The sequence below is a fragment of the Macaca thibetana genome, chromosome 20 (genome assembly GCF_024542745.1).
Source record: "Macaca thibetana thibetana isolate TM-01 chromosome 20, ASM2454274v1, whole genome shotgun sequence".
Lineage (NCBI taxonomy): Eukaryota > Metazoa > Chordata > Mammalia > Primates > Cercopithecidae > Macaca > Macaca thibetana.
Window position 1 is genome coordinate 45564116 of NC_065597.1, and position 20990 is coordinate 45585105.

Consider the following 20990-nt stretch of genomic DNA (forward strand, 5'->3'; position numbering starts at 1 on the left):
TACACAGTAATATTTTGATACATGTAAATAATGTATAATCATCAAATCAGGCTAATTATTATATCCAGCACTTCAACCATTTACCATTCTTTTTTTTTGTAAACATTCATAATCCTCTCTTCTAGCTTTCAAAAAAATACAATAAATCATAGTTAATCATACTCACCCTACAATGCCACAGCACACTAGAGTTCATTCTATCTAGTGGTAATTTTTTATCCATTAACCAACCTCACCCCATGCCCCACTCCCCTTCATTTCCCAGCTTCTAATATCCACAATTCTATTCTCTACTACCGTGAACTCATTTTTAAAAATTAGCTCCCACATGAGTGAGAACATACAGCATTTGTTTTTCTTTGCCTGACTTATTCTACTTAACATAATGTCCTCCAAGGTCATCTATGTGGCTGAGAATGATATAATTTTATTCTATTTTATGGCTGAATAATCTTCCATTGTGTACAGATACCACATTTTCTTTATGCATTCATCTGTTGATAAACATTTAGATGGATTCCATATCTTAGTAATTATAAATAGTGATACAATAAAAATGGCAGTGCTGGTATTTCTTTGATACATTTATTTTCTTTCTTTTTGATAAATACTCAGTAGTGGGATTGCTGGATTGTTTGATACTTCTATTTTTAGTTTTTAAGAAAGCTCCATACTGTTTTCCTTAATGGCTATACTAATTTACATTCCCTCCATGAGTGCATAAGTTTCCTTTTTCTGCAACCTCACCAGCATTTTTTACTTTCTGTCTTTTCGATAGTAGCCATTCTAACTGTAGTGAGATGATATCTCATTGCAGATTTATTTCCTTTCCTGATGATTACAGATGTTGAGTATTTTTTCATATATCTCTTGGCCATTTGTACATCTTCTTTTGAGAAATGTCTATTCAGATCCTTTGCCCACTTTTTAATCAGATGATTAATTTTGTTTTTGCTGTTGGGTTGTTTGAGCTCCTTATATAGTCTGAATATTAGACCCTTGTCAGCTGAATAGATTGCAAACATTTTCTTCCATTATGCAGGTTGTCTCTTCACTCTGTTGGTTGTTTCCTTTGCTATGAAGAAACTTTAATTTTGATATAGTCTCATTGGTCTATTTTTGCCTGTGTTTTTGATGTTTTAGTCATCACAGCTTTGCCTAGACCAAGGTACTGGAGTATTTCTGCTATGTTTTCTTCTAGTAGTTTTACAATTTTGGTTCTTATGTTTGTCTTTAATCCATTTAGTGTAGATTTCTGTATATGGAGAACTATAAGGATCTAGTTTCATTCTTCTGCCTACAGATATCCAGTGTTCCCAGCCTCATTTGTTGATGAGAATGTTCTTTTCCTGATGGATGTTCTTGACTCTTTTATCAAAAATTGCATGGCTGTAAATATGTGGATTAATTTCTGGGTTCTCTATTCTTTCTGTTGATCTATGTATTTGTTTTTATACCAAAACCTTGTATTTTGGTTACTGTATCCTTGTAATATAATTTGAAGTCAGGTAGACTGATGCTGCCACCTTTTTTTTCCTCAGGATTGTTTTGGCTAGTGTGGCTCTTTTTTGGTTCCATGAGTTTTAGAGTCATTTTTCCTAACACTGTGAAAAAGCGATGTTGGTAGCTTGATAGGAGTAGTGTGGATTGAATTTGTAGATCGCATCGGGCAGTATAAGCATTTTGATGATACTCATTCTTCCAATCCATGAGCGTGGATTTTTTTCATCTGATGGTTTAATTTCTGATTTCTTTTGGCAGTGTTTATATTTCTTCTTGTAGAAATCTTTCATTTATTTGGTCAGATGCATTTCCCGGTATTTTTTTTTTCTGTGGCTGTTTATAAATGGGATTGTGTTCTTGATTCGGCTTTCACCTTAAACATTATTGGTGTATAGAAACGCTGCTGATATTTGTACGTTGATTTTGTAACTAGAAACTTTACTGAAATTGTTATCAGATCTAGGAGCCTTTTGACAGTCTTTAGGGTTGTCTAGGTGTACAATCATATCATCTGAAAAGAGAGATAGTTTGACTTCTGCAGTTCTTATTTGGATGCCTTAAATTCCTTTTTCTTGCCTGACCCTGGCTAGGACTTCTAGTACTATGTTGAATAGGAATGGAGAGAGTGGGCATCTTTTTCCTGTTCCAGTTCTGAAGGAAAATGGTTCCAAGGTTAGCCCATCGAGTATGATGTTGGCTGTGTGTTTGTCATAGGTGGCTCTCATTATTTTCAGGTATGTTCCTTTGATGCCTAATTTGTTGAAGGTTTTGATCATGAAGGAATATTGCGAGTCTACTGAAAGCTTTTCCTGCATCTGTTGAGACGATCATATGGTTTTTAAAAATTCTGTTTATGTAGTGAATCATATTTATTACTTTGTATATGTCGAAGCAACTTTGCATCCCAGAATAAAGCCTGTTAGATTGTAAAAAGTGAATTTTGGGTCAGGCATGGTGGCTCTTGACTGTAATCCCAGCACTTTGGGAGGCCGAGGCAGTCAGATCACAAGGTCAGGAGATCGAGACCATCCTGGCTAACATGGTGAAACCGCATCTCTACTAAAAATACAAAAAATTAGCCAAGTGTGGTGGCGGGTGTCTGTAGTCCCAGCTACTGGGGAGGCTGAGGCAGGAGAATGGCGTGAACTTGGGAGGCAGAGCTTGCAGTGAGCTGAGATCACGCCACTGCACTCCAGCCTGGGCAGTAGAGTGAGACTCGGTCTCAAAAATAAATAAATAAATAGATAAATAAATAAATAAATAAAGTGAATTTTTGATGTGTTGCAGGATTTGGTTTGTTAATGTTTTGTTGAGAATTTTTGTGTCTATGTTCATCAGAGACATTGACCTGCAGTTTTCTTTTTTCATTGCCTCTCTTTCAGCTTTTAATATCAAGATGATGCTGTATTCATAGAATGAGTTATGGAGGAGTTTCTCAAAGTCGATACTTTGGAATAGTTTCAGTAGGATTGGTAACAGATCTTCTTTGTATGTCTGGTAGAATTTGGCTCTGAATCCTTCAGGTTCAGGGCGTTTTCTTTGGTTACTAGGTTTCTAAATTACTGATTCCGTTTCAGAACTTGTTATTGTCTGTTAAGGGTTTTAATTTCGTCTTGATTCAATCTTGGGAGGTTTTGTATTTCTGGGAATTTATCCATTTCCTCTAGATTTCCTAGTTTCTGTGCATAGAGGTGTTCATAATAGTCTTTGATGATATTTTGTATTTCTGTGGGATCCATTGTAATGCCATCTTTGCTATTTCTGATTGTGCTTATTTGGATCTTCTCTATTTTTTCTTTGTTAATGTAGCTAGCTAGCTATCGATCTCATTTATCCTTTCCAAGAACAAACTTTTGGTTTTGTTGATTACTTGTAAGGATTTTTGTGTCTCAAATTTATTCAGTTCTGCTCTGGTTTTAGTTATTTCTTTACTTCTGCTAGCTTTGAGGTTATTTGGTTTTTGTTTTGCTAGTTCTTGTAGGTGCGATTTTAAGTTGTTGATTTGAGATCTTTCTAACTTCTTGATGTCTACATTTAGTGCTATCAACTTTTTTCTTAATACTGGTTTTGCTATATCCCAGAGATTGTGGCATGTTCTGTCTCTGTTTTTATTTATTTTCAAGAGGTTTTAATATCTGTCTTTATTTTGTTGTTTACCCAAAAGTCATTCAGGAGCAAGTTGTTTAATTTTCATATAATTATGTGACATTGAGAGAAATTCTTGGTATGGATTTCTATTTTTATTCCACTAGGGTCTGAGATTATGCTTGGTATACTTTCAGTTTTTAAAAAATGTACTGAGACTTGCTTTATGGCTGAGCATGTGGTCGATCTCAGAGTGTGTTCCCTGTGCCAATGAGAAGAAAGTACATTCTGTGGTTGTTGGGTGGAGGATTCTGTAAGCGTCAATTAAGTTCAATAGGTGAAATGTGAAATTTAATTCTAGAATGTCTTTGTTACTTTTCTATGTCAGTGTCTAATGCTGCCAATGAGGTGTTGAAATTTTTAACTATAATTGCATGGCTAACTAAGTCTTTTCATAGATCTAGAAGTATTTGTTTTAGAAATCTGATGCTCCAAGGTTGGGTGCCTATATATTTAAAAATATTTATGCCTTCTTGTTGAATTGAGTTCTTTTATCATTGCGTATCATTCTTTATCATCTTCTTCTTTGTCCTTTTTTAAAATTGTTGTTGGTTTAAAGTGTGTTAATCTGATACAAGAATAATGACCCCTGATTTTTTGTTTTCCGTGTGCATGGTAGATCTTAGTTTACGGCTTTACTTTGAGGCTGTGGGTGTAATTATATGCGAGGTGGGTCTTTCGAAGGCAGCAGATTGTTGGTTCTTGATTTTCTTTAATCCAACTTGCCACTCTGTGCCTTCTAAGTGGGATATTTAGATCATTTTATCTAAGGCTAATATTTATATGTCAGATTTTTATCCTGCCAGGATGTTATTATCTGGTTGCTTCGTAGTCTCCAATGTGTATTTGTTTATAACGTCTGTGAACTATGTACTTACGTGTGTTTCTGTGGTTGCAGGTATTGTTCTTTCATGTCCCTGTTTAGAACTCCCTTAAGGATCTCTTGTAGGGCTGGTCTAATGGTTTTAAATTCCCTTAGCATTTGCTTGTCTGGAAAAGATTTTTTTCTCCTTCACTTATGAAATTTAGTTTGACAGGATATAAAATTTGAGGTTTGAATTTATTTAAGGATGCTAAAATAGGCCAACACTCTTCTGGCTTGTAAGGTTTTGCTGATAAGTCTGCTGTTAGCCTGATGGGGTTCCCTTTGTATGTGATTTGACCCTTTTCTCTAGCTGCCATAAGACTTTCACGTTGACTTTTGGATGCTTTTCACTATGTGTCTTTGGAATGACCATCTTGTGTAGTATCTTATCTCTGAATTTCTTGAATTTGCATGTCAGCTTCTCTAATGAGATTGGGGAAAGTTTTGTGAATTATATTCTAAAATGTGTTTTCCAAAGTACTTATTCTTTCTCCACAATGCCAGTGAGTCATAGATTTGGTCTCTGTATATGATCCCATATTTCTCAGAGGTTTTGTTCACTTTTAAAAATTCTGTTTTCTTTATTTTCATCTGACTGGGTTGATTCAAAGGACCAGACATCAAGCTCTATAATTTTTTCCTCTGCTTGGTTTAGTCTGTTGTTGAGGCTTCCAATTGTGTTTTGAAATTCCTATAGTGAGTTGTTCAATCTCAGAAGCCCAGTTTTCTTCTTTCTTAAAATGGCTATGTCATCTTTTAACTCTTGAATTATTTTACTTGCTTCCTTTGTTAGGTTTCAACTTTTGCTTGGATCTCATTGTACTTCCTTACCATCCAGATTCTGGATTCTAAGACTATTATTTCAGCATTTCAATCTGGGTAGGATCAATTGCTGAGGAGCTAGTGTGATCCTATGAGGGTTAGAAAACACTATGACTTTTTGAATTGCTGGACTTCTTTCACAGATGCTTTCCTGTCTGAGAGGGCTAGTGTTTATTTATCTTTTTGAAATTGCTGTCATTTGGATATGACTTCTGGTTTCTATATTCCTATTCTTCCCTTGAGTGTTTGACTGTTGTGTATGTTGGAACAGTTCATTGGTTTAGTTTCTGGGTTCTTTCAGGAGGCCAAGGATCTTTATGAATTTCTCCTTCCTTCCTTCCTTCCTTCCTTCCTTCCTTCCTTTCTTTCATTCAAGTTTTGTTGTTGTCACCTGGGGTAGAGTGCAGTGGTACAATCTTGGCTTACTGCAACATCCGCTTCCCATGTTCAAGTGATTCTCCTGCCTCAGCTTCCCAAGTCACTGGGATTCAGATGTGGGCCACTACACTAGGCTAATTTTTTTTTTTTTTTTTTTAAGAAGAGATGAAGTTTCACCATATTGGCCAGACTGGTCTCGAACTCCTGACCTCAGGTGATTCACCTGCCTTGGCCTCCCAAAATGCTGGGATTATAGGCATGAGACACTGTACCTGGCCTCTACGGATTTCTTAGTTGTGGCTAGTTTCTTGCATTGGTTTTCACAGGCTAACTGTGTTGAGGGAATTAATTTTGTTTGGTAGTGTAATTCTGGCTTCAATCCCATAGATGGTGCTTTGGAGTAAGAGCTGGTAGATAGGCTCTTACTCAGCTGCATAACTCTTTTGTATATCAGTGTGTTTGGAGCAGGCCTCTGAGGAGGGGGAAATAGTTGGCAGGGAGGCAAGAAATGCCTTTCTCACAAAGTTTGTTCCCTAGCCTTCAGAGAATCCCCTTCAATCACTGGTGCTACACTCCCTCTTTCTTAGCTCCAAAGAAGTCCCTGGACAGCTGCACAGCCTCCATCTTTAAGGCCAGGGATGTCCAATCTTATGACTTTTCAAGACCACATAGGAAGAAGAAGAATTGTCTTGGGCCACACATTAAACACACACTAATGATAGCTGATGAGCTAAAAAAAGTTGCCAAAAAAACTCATAACGTTTTAAGAAAATTTACAAATGTGTGTTGGTGGGCCACATTCAAAGTCTTCCTGGTCTGCATGCAGCCCATGGGCCCAGGACAAGCTTGCTTTAGGGGCAGCCTGAGCCAAAGGTTAGTCCTCCAAATGTCCAGGGACCTGCTGATTCCTTGTGCTTGGAAGAGTCTGAGTGGGATACGGGGTATGTCTGCAGGTGTCTGTGGATGCTGTGGGTCAAGGGTGAAGGTCCCCTGGATAGGCAAAAATTTTCTCCCATTCTGTAGGTTGCCTGTTCACTCTGATGGTAGTTTCTTTTGCTGTGCAGAAGCTCTTTAGTTTAATGAGATCCCATTTGTCAATTTTGGCTTTGCTTCTGTGCTTTTGGTGTTTTAGACATGAATGTCTTTTGGCTATGTCCTGAATGGTACTACCTAGGTTTTTTTGCTGATCCATTTTCAGCTTTCTACATACGGAGGCCATTTTACCCAGCACCATTTATTAAATAGGGGAATCCTTTTTCCCATTTCTTGTTTCTCTCAGGGTGTACCAGTACCATGCTGTAGCCTTTGGTTACAAGGTAGCTGATGCCTCCAGCTTTGTAGTATAGTTTGAAGTCAGAGATGGTGCCATGGGTGTGCAGGGTGGATGGTGCCATGGGTGTGCAGCTGGTGAAGTATGCACATCCTGGAGTTTTTTGCTCAGCAGTTGGCTTTGAGGACCATAAAACTCATGCTCCCCTGACCAGATTTTCTGTGATGTGTACTTTTAGGTAAGGCCTGACCAGCTAGTTTTGCCCCAAGCTTTCTGAACCCAAATCTTTGGCCTGATATGTGTTCCAGGTCACAGGTTTCCCTTGGATGGAGTCTGTGGCCAGCCAACAGGCTATGCTTTTTCCAGACCAGTCTTGTAGAAGGAGGCACACCCAGCTCCTGTGCCAGCACATGAATCTGTGCCTCACTCTTCTCATTGTTCTGAGAGTCGGGGGTGCCACCCCAATTTGAGCTCAGGCCACAGATATCAGCTCAATACCCCTTAACTGTGCACTCAAACCCTGGGAAGTTGGGACGGGTCTCGTAGCTATATCCTCTGGTACCTCAGGGTCAAGCATTGGCTGTGCTGGAGTGGGCAAACTGCTTTCAGGCTGCCAGACAAACACTCAGGTGGGGCAGTGGAGGCTGTGTTATGTGTACACCCTTGAGGGAGCAACCAGGCAGGAGCTGGGGAGGGACAGGCAGACAAGGGGGTGTGCAAATCAAATGCACTTCAGGCCCTTGGGAAAGGCAGCCCTGCTTTCTCCTGGTTTGGCTGTCAGCAGGGGCTAAAGTAACTCAGAAAGATGGAGAGCCTTGGGGGATGGGTGCCTATTCTCATATTTTCCTGCAGCTACCTCATGCATGAAATCTTTTGGGCTCCATGCATGTTCAAGCTCTGCCTCTTCTCGAGAGTATCTTTGTGGGCGTTCTCTGTATTTCCTGGATTTGAATTGGCCTGCCCTACAGGTTGGGGAAGTTCTCCTCTGAAGAGTGTTTTCCAACTTGATTCCATTTTCCCCCATCACTTTCAGGACGTAAATTTGGTCACCCCATACCTTTGCAGGCTTTGTTCATTTCTTTTTCTTCTTTGTTCTTTTTGGTTTCTCTTCCCCTACTCTCTTGGCAGTTCCCCCTGCCAATTCAAATGTCTGTGTGTATCATGGGATCTCTTGTACCTAGGATCTCAGAGGTCCCTGGCAGGATTGTGTGACCTCTAGTTCCTTCACTCTCTCCTTCCTTAGGTCCAATTCTGGACCAAGAGCTGGTCCTGGTGACTGGTGACTCCATCTGGCTTCCTAGCTTCCTTCCTCTTCAAACTCAGTGTCTGCATTGCCTCTCTATTGACTTTGAGTGCTTTTCCCCCCAAAATCTGTTCGAAGTGTGATGGCTTACTCAATATTTTGTTTTCTGTCTGTGGAAGAGGTGTTTCCTGGCTGCATCTGGTTGATCATCTTGTTCCCCAGTTAAAAATGTAATTGATATTTTGATATGGTTTGGTTCTGTGTCCCAACCCTAATCTCATCTCAAATTATAATCCCCATGTGTGGAGGGAGAAACCTGTGATCCCCACATGTCAAGGGAGAGATGTTATTGGATCATGACTGGAGCTGTTCCTATTCGGCCATCTTGCTCCGCCCCCAAAAGGCAGTCAACTCATAACGTTTTAAGAAAATTTACAAATGTGTGTTGGGCCACATTCAAAGTCTTCCTGGTCTGCATGCAGCCCATGGGCCCAGGACAAGCTTGCTTTAGGGGCAGCCTGAGCCAAAGGTTAGTCCTCCAAATGTCCAGGGACCTGCTGATTCCTTGTGCTTGGAAGAGTCTGAGTGGGATACGGGGTATGTCTGCAGGTGTCTGTGGATGCTGTGAGGTCAAGGTGAATGTCCCCCCTGGTAGGGGTATGGTGCCCAGGTGCCAGCTGTGAAGTATGACACATCCTGGAGTTTTTTTGACAGTTTCCCCCATGGTGTTCTCATGATAGTGAGTGAGTTCTCATGAGATCTGATGGTTTTATAAGGGCTCTTCCCCCTTCTCTTTCTCCTCTCTCTCCTGCCACCATGTAAGATGAGCCTACTTCCCCTTCTGCTGTGATTGTAAGTTTCCGGAGGCCTCCCCAGCTATGCAGAACTGTGAGTCAATTAAACCTCTTTTTAAATACATTTTACTCAGTCTTGGGTAGCGTCTTTATAGCAGTGTGAAAATAGACTAATATGTATTTTAATAGCGATAGTATTTAACCTGTAGACTCCTTCAGGTAGTATTTTAACAATATTAATTCTTTAAATTCATGAGCATGGGATATATTTCCATTTGTTTTTGTCCTCTACCATTTCTTTCATCAATGTTTCATAGTTTTCTTGCAGGGGAGCTCTATCACTTCCTTGGTTAAATTTGTTCCTGAGTAGTATTTTATTATTTTTTAGCAATCATAAGTGGTATTGATTTCTAGTTTTATTCCATTGTGGTTTGAGAAGATACTTGATATGATTTCAAGTTTTTAAAATTTGCTAAGACCTGTTTTCTGGCCTAATGTATGGTCTATCCTGGGGAATGTTCTATGTGCCGATGAGAAGAATGTGTATTCTGTAGCCATTTGATGAAATGTTCTAAGAGTTTGTTTGAGGGGTCTAGGTTTTTTATATACAGGATCAGGTCATGTGCAAAGAGAAATTTCAATTTTTCTTTCCCAATTTAGATGCCCTTAATTTTTTTCTCACCCAGTTGCTCTGACTAGGACTTCTAATACTGTGTTGAATATGAGTGCTGAATGTGGGTATCCTTGTCTTATGCCAGTTCTTAGAGGAAAGACTTTCAGCTTTTCCTCTTTCAGTGTAATGTTAGTTGTGGTTTTGCCATATATGGTCTTTATTGTGTTGAAATATGTTCCTTCTATGCCTAATCTGTTGGAGGTTTTATCATAAAGATTCATTAATTAGAGTCTTATTTTCAAGTCTTCTTCTCACAGTGATTTATTGGTTTAGGTTTGGATAATTTAATGTGGTGTTCCTAAAACTTTTTTAGAAATTATGGGGAATAACAAAGGGTGTGAGGGGGCAAGAGACTTTGTACTAAGAAGTGACTTAGACGGAGTGCAGTGGCACACGCCTGTAATCCCAACACTTTGGGAGGCTGAGGCAGACAGATCACTTGAAGCCAGGAATTCAAGACCAGTCTGGCCAACATTGTGAAACCCCATTTCTATTAAAAATACAAAAAATTAGCTGGGCATGGTGTCAGGTGCCTGTAATCTACTCAGGAGGCTGAGGCAGGAGAATCGCTTGAACCCAGGAGGCGGAGGTTGCAGTGAGCCAAGACCATGCCACTGCACTCCAGCCTGGGCAACAAGAGTGAGATCCCACCTCAAAAAAAACAAAAACAAAAACAAACAAAAAACCAAAAACAAACAATAAAGAAGTGACTTGGAGCCATTTTAAAGAGGAAATATATTACACAATCAGGAAAATGAAAGCCTACTATCACATAAAAATATTGTGTGGCAAAGATGATGTGAGTAAAACATACATTTTTGTGATTCCTGGTGGTTTTAAATTTGTTTTTGATTTTCTAAGTAATTCAAAGATCCATGTTTTAAGAATCTACTACAGTATAGATAACATTTTATTGCAACTGAATTTATTTAAAAAATGATTAGTTTTATGTTAGACTATTCTGTCTTCTTTCTTCCTTACAAAACCATATTATTTTACTTATGCAGCCTGATCTTACAGAAGCAGTGGAAACTGCATCTTCAGAAGGTCTACATGTGGATGCAGAGATTGAAGTTCTTCAACAGTCATTATTATATATGAAAACAATGCAAGAAAAGCGCAAAATACTACGGAAGGATCAGGAGAAGTTGGAAGAAGAACTAGTAAACCTCAAAAGTCACATGGAAATGAATATGTTACAATGTGACCAATTGGAACACTATAAACAGGAGGTCGAAGAAGGAGCAAGGCAGGAGATAGCAGAACAATTAGAAACCATTGATCTAATTTTACAGGTTAGTTTATTATCAGGAACGTGCCTTCATTCATTTCACTGCAAATTATATTTTGGATACATACATAGTATATGTTTCCTCTCCTTCACTTATAGCAATTTGTTTGGTAGATTTCTAGAAGGAAGGTGGTATCTGTTTCTCTCTTTAAATATTTCACTTGCCATCATTATTGTAACTAAATTGATCTTCCATAATAATGATTCTCATTAGTGAATCATTTGATTACTAAGACAAGTGGCATGAAACAAGGCTAATAGAGAAAGAAAAATGTGATTTAGAAATTATACTATACTCTTGAAGTATTCTTAAGTTATATTGCTCAATTTTTCAGAATTTAAATTGATTTTATTATTCTTTGGAGTGTTACATTTCATGAGTACTACTATAAGCATGATTTAATATTTTTACAATTCAGATTAAGTTATTAATTTAGTTGATACTCATAATAAATATATTAAACTTCAGTTGCTTTTTTTCATATACTTAGAAATGCTCTCTACATCACCTACCCAAAACAAAAAGAAACAAATACACAATAATTATTCAGATTATAATTATTTGTTTAATGTACCCTTTCAATTTGTTTTAGACACAGAAAATAGCCCATGACAAGTTACAGTTTTTAACAGAGGAAAGCAATGCTACTATGAAAAGTCAGATGGAACTTACAATTAAAGATCTGGAATTCAAACTCTACAAAGCAAAAACTTCACAAGCAGACTGTAATACAACAGAATTGGAAAAATATAAGGAACTGTATCTAGAAGAATTAAAACTTAGAGAATCTTTGTCAGATGAACTAAACAAGTAAGTCAAAACACAGAATCATAGAAAATAAATGAAGCTCATTAATTTGCCTCAAAGGCATAATTTTTAGTGAGACAGGTTCATGAGATTAGGGGGAAGTGAAAGCTAACTAGGTTAAACAATTTTGGAAAATGATGTTAGTAAATAAGCTTACCTTTAAAATGTTAATCCGCCAGTGGCTCACCAGAGGTCAGGAGCTCAAGACCAGCCCAGCCAACATTGTGCAACCCCGTCTGTACTAAAAATACAGAAATTAGCCGGGCATGGTGGTATGCTTCTGTAATCTCAGCTACTTGGGAGGCTGAGGCAGGAGAATCACTTGAACCAGGAGGTGGAGGTGTCAGTGAGCCAAGATCACGCCACTGCACTCCAGCCTGGGTGACAGAGTGAGACTCCATCTAAAAAAAAAAAAAATAATAAAATAAAAAAATTAAAAAAAGTTAATCCAGGACAATTCATGTCACTCCCCTCTTTTTGGATGTGTTTTTTGTTTGTTTTGTTTTTTGTTTTTTTGAGATGGATTCTCACTCCGTCACCCAGGCTAGAGTACAGTGGCACAATCTTGGCTCACTGCAACCTCTGCCTCCCAGGTTCAAGCAATTCTCCTGTCTCAGCCCCAACCTTTCATATTCTCACCACTCCTGGCTAATTTTGATATTTTCGGTGGAGCTGGAGTTTCACTATCTTGGCCAGGCTGGTCTTGAACTCCTGACTTCAAGTGATCTGCCCACCTCAGCCTCCCACAGTGCCGGGATCACAGGCCTGAGCCATCGTGCCTGGCCTGTTTTTTGGTTTTATATGGTTCTTTATCCCCTTAATATTCTTATGTGGTTAACCTGATCTATTAGTCTTTCAGCCAAGTTTCTTTGAAGCTTCATAATTTAGACAGTGATATTGTTACACAATTGTTTGTCAGCATTCCCCTATATAGAAATATTAATGAATTGAATTATTTTTTATAAGATTACAACTTAAACTGAAAAAGGGTCAGGTACTTCTACTCCTCTGCACATTCTGGCACTCAGTAAATTAACTGTCATTGATTGCGACCTTTGGTAGTATCATTAGAGGCCACCTTGGAACAAAGTATTTTGTATAGTTTTTCCACGCCACATAAAGGCATACTTGTGAAATAGGGAATAATTAACACAGGGTTGAAAGGAAATCTAATTCACAAAGTGGTGAAAAATAACACCTTGGTCAGCCTGAGGTGGTAGGTGGAATACCAAAAGGGCAGGCCCCACTTCTGATGCGTGGGTCACAATTTTAGGAGTTAATCACCCTTGGAGATGATTGAGTTCTCTTTGATCTTGGCTATCTCCTTCTCCCCAGGGAATTGTTGCTCTGAATGATTCCTCAGTGTCAAATGCTTCTCAAATAATGGCTGAAATGTACAAGGGTGGTAAAAAGACATGCTTGAAAGTGTCTTTGAGAGAGAGTTTTTTTTTCTGTAACTGGCTTACTAAATACAAGTATTTCTACCTTTATTTTACTTTTAGTTATTTCACTGGAGTAAAATATTTTTGGATTTATAGTTTTGGATATATTTCGGTACTCCTGTATATCTAAGGAGTACCACATGATGTTTTAATATATTTATACATAATCAAATGGTGATTCTAGTCCAGCAAATTAACATGTTTATCATTTCATATAGTTACCCTTTAAACACAAGTATTTATTTGCTTTTTTACTTTTTTTTGTTTTGAGATGGAGTTTTGCTCTTGTCCCAGGTTGGAATGCAGTGAAACGATCTCGCCTCCCGGGTTCAAGTGATTCTCCTGCCTCAGCCTCCCAAGGAACTGGGATTACAGGCACCCACCACCATGCCTGGCTAATGTTTTGTATTTTTAGTAGAGACAGGGTTTCACCATGTTGGCTGGGCTGGTTTTGAACTCCTGACCTCAAGTGATCCACCTCTTTTGGCCTCCCAAAGTGCCTGGATTACAGGCATGACCCACCACGCCCAGCCTAACTAAACACAAGTATTTCTAATGGCATCCTTAAGAATCTTATAACTAGAGCCATTTCAGAAGGCAGCAAATGTCACCTGTTAATCCACATATCATTGATAGCTTTCGCTCTTCCCTCTCTACTTTGTTTGAATTACTTGTTAAAAATCCTCTAGAAGTACATGTAGTTCTTTAGAACAATTTAAAAATTAAAACTGTGTACAGTACACATGCTCTCATACATTTTCAGAGTTAAAACATAGTTTGTGGTATCTTTCATTGACTCATGGTGACTTTTTAAACAATGCAAGTCATTTAGACATAATTTGTAAAAAAACCCAAAATACTCAGTATCTGTGTTTTGCAATCTTCACAGACGTAAAGAAATTCTAGCAGACGTCAGTACCAAACTTCTTCAAGAAAAAGAGCAGAGCGGATCTTTATTTACTTCTCATACTATAAGGGCAGTCCTACAGTCAGCATGCAATGGAAATCTTAATGAAAATTTAGGTCTCAACAGAATACATATTCCAAGAGAAACCTTAAGGATTCCTACCTTAAGCTCATTGTCTTCAAATATCAGAATGGAGAGCGACTTGTCAAAGGTTAGATATAGCATCATTTTTTCTTTCCTTCTCAGACTTCTGATATAATTCTTGTATTTTTTTTGCAAAATATTGAGTTGTCTAACTGACTTATGTATTTTAAGTAAAGGTCATAATTAACTGTGTTTTTAAGGAAAGGAAACAAACTTTACAGCCTTTTTTTAAAGTCCTTGGAGCTCTCATTGTCAAGAGATATTCATTTGTTAACTTTATTCGATAAATGTAACTAAACCGGCACATTTTAAATTTCTGTAAAAATTGCATTTAAGTTAGATTTTGGAAATGAAATGGTATTGCCTGACAACTAAAGGTATACTTTGAGATGGTTTGGCTTACTTTCTAATTGATTTTAGTTTGGCTTGGGTTCATAATGCTTTTAAAGTTTTCCTGTAGCATCTCAAGGTTCCCACTTCTAATCAGATGTGAATGATTGATATCAAACACCTGACCACATATGGATGATTATTATGTAAAGGAATCTAAGACAAATACTTTTTATGAATTCTATGAACCTGTAACACTAAAAAAGGTTTCTTCTGTTTTTCAGTTTAAAGTTTTGTGATTTTCTTACATGAGCACATCCTTAATTGCTATTGTACTTACAGCATTTTAATATCAATTGTTATAAAATGTTCTTGTTGCTGTGCAATCATACAGCAGGTTTTAAATACTTAAAGCAATATTTGAATTCATAAAGTGAAGCTCACTTATGTCTATCTTACCATCACTTGAATGATTTATGGCTAAGATGACAATGATATCAAGAGTAGTTAAATAGCAAATGTGACCAAATAGAATCCATTCTCCTTCCTACTCAGAATTCCATGTAAAACTGCACAGGGTTCCCATCTCCCTGGGACATGACCCTTTCAATGTTTCAAGGTTCAATTGAACAAGAACCTTGCAATCCAACTGTTAGGGTGGCATTAGTCAGATATGAGCAGGCAGGAGGAAAGGTAGCTATATGGGAAGGAACACCCCAAAACGACTCTTAAGGTGCTTAGTAATCACTCATTCTATGGTTGAACTGTCAGATGTGTTAGCTACATTCAGATAAAGAAGGGGAAAGGCAAAAGGGATGGCTATACAACCTTTCTGGGTGGCAGCAATGAGCAATGCCACCATTGGGTAGAATTTATCTTGATCACTGGGTTCTGCACATGTGCATTAACCAAGAGTAAGGGAGAGCCCCCCAAGCCTGGGTATGAACTGGTCAAGAACAAAGGCAGGAACCCAAAGAAGAAAGTGAGGAAAAAGGTCAAATGCAGAGTGTACTGGGGCTGCTCCCAGCCAAGTTGGCCCACTCTTCTCTTAAAGCATACTGTCACTTCTGCAATACATTTTTTGCTAGATTTACTAACTGATCTTTTGGCTGAATTCTTTCTTGCAAGAAGACAAGAACCGAGGACACTTTCTGGAACTCCAGGCTTGGCAATCTCTCTCGGTGTTGTGACTTGCATGCTGTCTTGAGGTAAGGGCTACGCTCCCTGCTGTCTCCTCTCACATGTCTGCTCCTATCCGGCATAGTCTATGAGAATGCTGAGCATGCCGATCAAGCTCCCTGGCATCTCCGCTTTGTGTGCTCAGCTGAAGCACTTCTACCCAATGCCTGACAGAGCCCCTCCAGGCACTGAATGTTTTCTTCTTGCCAGAGACCCCAAGGCTTCTGATTACTTCCACATTCTCACAACTGACTTCTGGGGACTCACCACCCTGTCTTTCTTCACAGTTGGTCCTGCTGCCGATGCCATCACGGCATCTCTCGTGCTAGCCAATGCCACCTACTTTTTCCTCTTCTTTTCCCAGATAGGCTCCAATAGAGTGGCTTTGGCCCAGGCTGGAGTACAGTGGCCAGATCTCAGCTCACTGCAAGCTCCGCCTCCCGGGTTTACACCATTCTCCTGCCTCAGCCTCCTGAGTAGCTGGGACTACAGACACCCGCCACCTCGCCCGGCTAGTTTTTTATATGTTTTGGTAGAGACGGGGTTTCACCATGTTAGCCAGGATGGTCTCGATCTCCTGACCTCGTGATCCGCCTGTCTCGGCCTCCCAAAGTGCTGGGATTACAGGCTTAAGCCACCGCGCCCAGCCTAGAGTGGCTTTTTGAATGCTCTGTCACTGTCTCCTCTGTACTAATTCCATCTCCCGAAGGAATTTAGGTAAATTTCAGGTGCTATGGTCTTGGTTTAGGGTTCTCCTGGATGTAGCTACTACCCAAAACTCTTTCCATGTTCTGACCACTGAATTCTCCGGGATTTACTAGTCAACTTCCCTCTTGTCTCTGGCCCTCCCCACTGTCCTTGACATGCTTTGCCTGTATGCAGAGGGTTATCACACAAAAAGCTACAAAATTATAATTGGGCACAGTCATCTATAATTAGACGGGAGACCTATGGACCTGGGGGATCAACAGACCAAATGAGGCAAAGAGGTCACCTCTCAGTAGGGAGCATGCAATAAGGGTGCATGAAGTGTGAAGCTCCTGAGAGGCTAGGGATGCCTGGCCTAGTGTGGGAAAGAGGTGGAGAGGATGTTCTTCCCCTTTCATAATGGATGAGAATGGACAGGATGCTCACTCTCCCCTGGCCTTTACTTCTGTCTGTCTTTCAGATGGACATTCAACACCCCACACTGTAGGAGTCACCCCTTGGATGCATTCTCAAAAGTTAGGACAAGATCGATTCCTAGACATTAAAGAAAAAGATGTTAGTTTTCTTTTGTAACTCTTCATGGCCTCAATACAAAACTATATGACTATGGAAGTCTGGCCAGAAAATGGTAGCCTTAATTTTAATACCATCTTGCAGCTGGACCTGCTTTGCAGGTGACAGGGTAAATGGTCAGAGGTACCCTATGTCCAGGCCTTTATGGCTCTAAAAGAAGATCAGAATCTCTCCAAAAATGCAAACTAGACCATGCCATTTTGGCTCTTGTGAGCCCCTCAGTGGGTAATTCTCCTATAAATGGCTTAGGAAATTTCCCAGCAGAGCATCCTCAGCCTCCTTTAATTCATCCTCCCACTGAGGATCCAAAGCCACCAGCCCCTTGTACTCACCAGAGGAATAGGAATGGGCACTGGGACACGAGGCCCCAGAGGCTGGTATCAACTGCGAGAGGTCCTACATCTGTCTTAAAATGTTCAATGGAAAGTTAGCTATGTTTTGCATGACTCCTGCCACTTTGGCAAGAAAAAACTTTCAATAATGTGCAAATGGCTCTTTTGGGGAAAAAAATCTTTCCAAGACTCTCGAACAAGTTTGCAGGGCCTGTGCCCTTGATACATTAAACATCCCACAAGGAGCCGAACCTCCTTTTCTTTTCCAGCCAGTCCAATGGGGGAGCACTTATGCTGGGGAGGACTGGCAGTTTGACTTCAACTGACTTCCTGCCTGTCAAGGGTATAAATATCTTCTGGTCTTTGTAGACACCTTTCCAGGTTGGATAGAAGCTTACCCAGTGTGAATGGGAAAAGCAATGAGGGTAGTAAAGGCCCTCAAGGAGGTCGTCCCCCGGTTTGTCATTCCCAGGTCACTGCAAAGTTATAACAGTACATCCTTCACCTCACAGTTTACTCAACTTGTTTCTCGGGCCTTGGGAATCAGTTACTTTCGACTTTTCTCCTGGCATCCACAACACTCTGGAATGGTTGACAGAATTAACCAAACTCTCAAGCAAACCTTGGAAAAATTATGCCAGGAAACCTCAAAGCCATGACCAGAGCTATTATGTATTGCTCTACTAAGGCTGAGAAACATACCCACCTCTAACTTACAACTCAGTTCTTTTGAGTTATTATGTGGAAGATCCTTTCTTCACTTTCCTGTTGGATACTGAAACTTACCAACCCACTAATTATGTTACTTCTCTATCCCAGTCTCAGCAGGGAATTCAAAAACTGGCCAAAAGATATTTTCACATCCTGAAAACTCTGACCAAATTTTATACCCTCCAAGTACTCAAGTTCTCATTAAGACTTGGAAGGATGGAACTCCAAACTCTCAACTGAGTCTTATTTGGAGAGGTCCTTACACTGTTTTGCTCTCCACTCCTACAGCAGTTATGGTGCCAGGGATCACCAGGTGGATCCACTACTCCAAGATAAAGCTGTGTGACTCATCTCTGGCAGAGGAAGTCGTAAAGGCCCCATTGGACACCTGGACCACGGAGCCCCTCCAGGGTCTCAAACTCCTCTTCAAGCAAATCCAAAAGAATAAAGATAAGTAAATTAGTAATGCTTTGGCCTGTTACACCATGAATCATAATACTCCTTGCAGGTTTACTAATATGTCTTTGCTACTGTGAACCAACACCACCCCCCACCCACCCCACCGCCCCAGGAAAAGTTCTCTTCTGCCCTACCTGGATTTAAATCTCAAAGCCATTATCTGGGTGGTGTTCTCTCTAACACTCACTGAGTTAATAGCTTTTTTCCCATAATCAACAGACATCTTAATTTGGCTCTAATCTGCTCTCTTTGGGACCATGCAGCCAAATGCTCTATGCTCCCAGCTAAAATCACCCTCATAGGCCCCAACAGCCCACAACTATATATAAAAAAATCTACAAGCAGCTCAACAGCTACTAAAGTTCACCAAATCTTCCTATCCCTCAACCTATGGGCTATGCACGAATTAGTTCTATCTAGGGCAGGAACAGCCTACTCAGCCACGATACAAGAATAGGCAACTTCTCAAACCCAATTTAGCTTCACCTATCACTGGGGCTTCTCTATACAAAACCTTCCCAGAGATGCATACAGTACCTAACACAAGCAAAGGGGACTTTCAAGCTTTTCTTAACACTTGCACTATTTTAGGCCCCTTGTTCTCCCCCATCACCTTCAGTCAGGTACCCCTAGGCATCACTACTGCCAGAGATTCTGGAACTTTTGTGGGTTCTCTCAACCCTGAGCACTGCAACACAACCATCACCATTGTCAATACGTCTCATACATTTTTTTTTTTTCTAGAAACTAAAATCTCCCAATACCAAGTAAGGTTCTCTACCTTACCAAGCCAGGAGGGGTCACGCAAAAATTTCAAATCTTTAACTCCCTTTGGAAGCTCTTCTCCTTGACATTACTAGACACATGCTCTTCTGGGAAAATAAGAACCATCTTCCTACTCAAACTAGTCACTCATGTCTGGTTCTTCTAGCAGCTCCAACTTTAGTGACAGAATATCACATCTTGCATAGCCAATGAGGATATTGGTAATGTTTGGAATTGACTTTGCCTCCTTCCATATCCATTCTTGTCTGCCTATGACAGAACTTTGCTTTCTATGTGGGACACAGGCCCACCTATGCTTCTCTGCAAAGTGGACCAGAACACCCATGCTGGCTTACCTAAACCCTAGCATCTCATTGCCCCAGGTGATGCTTCTCGGCCCTTGCTCTTATTACTGGGGCCCACCAAGCAATTCAATTAGTTCCCTTTCTTGTTGGGCTTGGCATTACCACAGGTGCCACAATAGGAATAGCCAGCATTGGCACTTACTCCTGAACCTACCACAGCCTGTCTCTGGAATTGGTTCAAGAGATAGAAATGACTGCTTGCTATAAAAGAGTTACAGTGACAAGTCAGTTCTCTTGCAGCTGTAGTTCTCAAACATGGTAGAGGTCTTGACATGCTGGTTGCAGCTCAGGGAGGAACTTGACTGTGCTTGGAGAAGAGTACTGATCTGGGTTAAGAGATCAGGGCAGGCTCAGGAGCACATTTGAGATCTCATAAACTAGGCTTCTCATCTTTGGGAAGGGGCTGCTGAGGGGTGTCACCTGGTTCTGATTCTCATGGCCCCTCCCCTTCCTGGGACCCCTGACCTCTATCTTCCTTCTTCTCTTTTCTGGGCCTTGCTTCTTGAATCTACTAACTAAGTTTATTTCGTCCCATCTAGAAGCCGTCAGACTTCAAATAGTCTTGTGACAAGGATATCAACCTCTTTCCTAACCTTGAGGACAAGCAAGTTTCTGCATGTCTCCTCTGGACACTGTGGGTCAAACCTTTTGAGAGACAACAACAACCTCTGAAAGCTTCTTGCCATGACAGCAAGCAAGGAGGAGGGACCAGAAGACCCTCGACGCCCCTTTGCAGCAGGAAGTAGTTACAGAAGAATGACCTCCGCCCTATTTCCCAAAAGATTTCTGGGTCCCAACTCCTTAAGAGATAAATGTAAGAGGAGGCAGTTAGTCAGACATTAGCAGGCAGGAGGGGAAGTACCCATGTTGGAAGGAACAGCCCAGAACACCTCTTAAGATGCCCAGTACTCACTCTGTGGTGGAACTGTCAAAGTGTGGTTAACTAGATCCTGATAAGGGAGAAAAAAGGCAAAAGCAGAATTCTTGAGAGCCACACAGGTGCAATGAGTACAAATTTGATGGCTATATGCCCTTCCCAGGTGGCAGTAATGAGCAATGTTCCCATTGGGTGGGATTTGTATTGATCACTGCGTCCAGTGCACGTCCATTAACCACAGTAAGGGATGATTCCCCAAGCCTTGGTGAGAAGTGGGCAAGGAAAAAAGCAAGACCACAGCATATCAAATGCAGAATATCCCGGGGCTTTTTCCAGCAGGGTCAGCCCACTCCTCTTTTGGAGTGTCCTTTTACTTCCCCAATAAAACTTTTGCCTGCTTTACTAA

General features: G+C 40.3%; 1 protein-coding gene across 8 annotated transcripts in view; it reads left to right on the forward strand.

The window, feature by feature from the left end:
- The window catches only part of LOC126944176 (putative ankyrin repeat domain-containing protein 26-like protein), an 85735-nt gene extending 64745 nt beyond the window's left edge, over positions 1–20990 (forward strand). For 6 of the 8 annotated variants that reach the window (XM_050773446.1, XM_050773451.1, XM_050773448.1 and 3 more), the window contains 5 exons: positions 10701–10988; positions 11578–11795; positions 14124–14352; positions 15744–15823; positions 18407–20990. In XM_050773446.1, coding sequence (XP_050629403.1) covers positions 10701–10988; positions 11578–11795; positions 14124–14352; positions 15744–15823; positions 18407–18464 — 873 coding nt within the window. In that variant the 3' untranslated portion in view covers positions 18465–20990. The remainder of the gene's footprint in view (positions 1–10700; positions 10989–11577; positions 11796–14123; positions 14353–15743; positions 15824–18406) is intronic. The other 2 variants (XM_050773447.1, XM_050773450.1) reach the window with 2 other exon arrangements.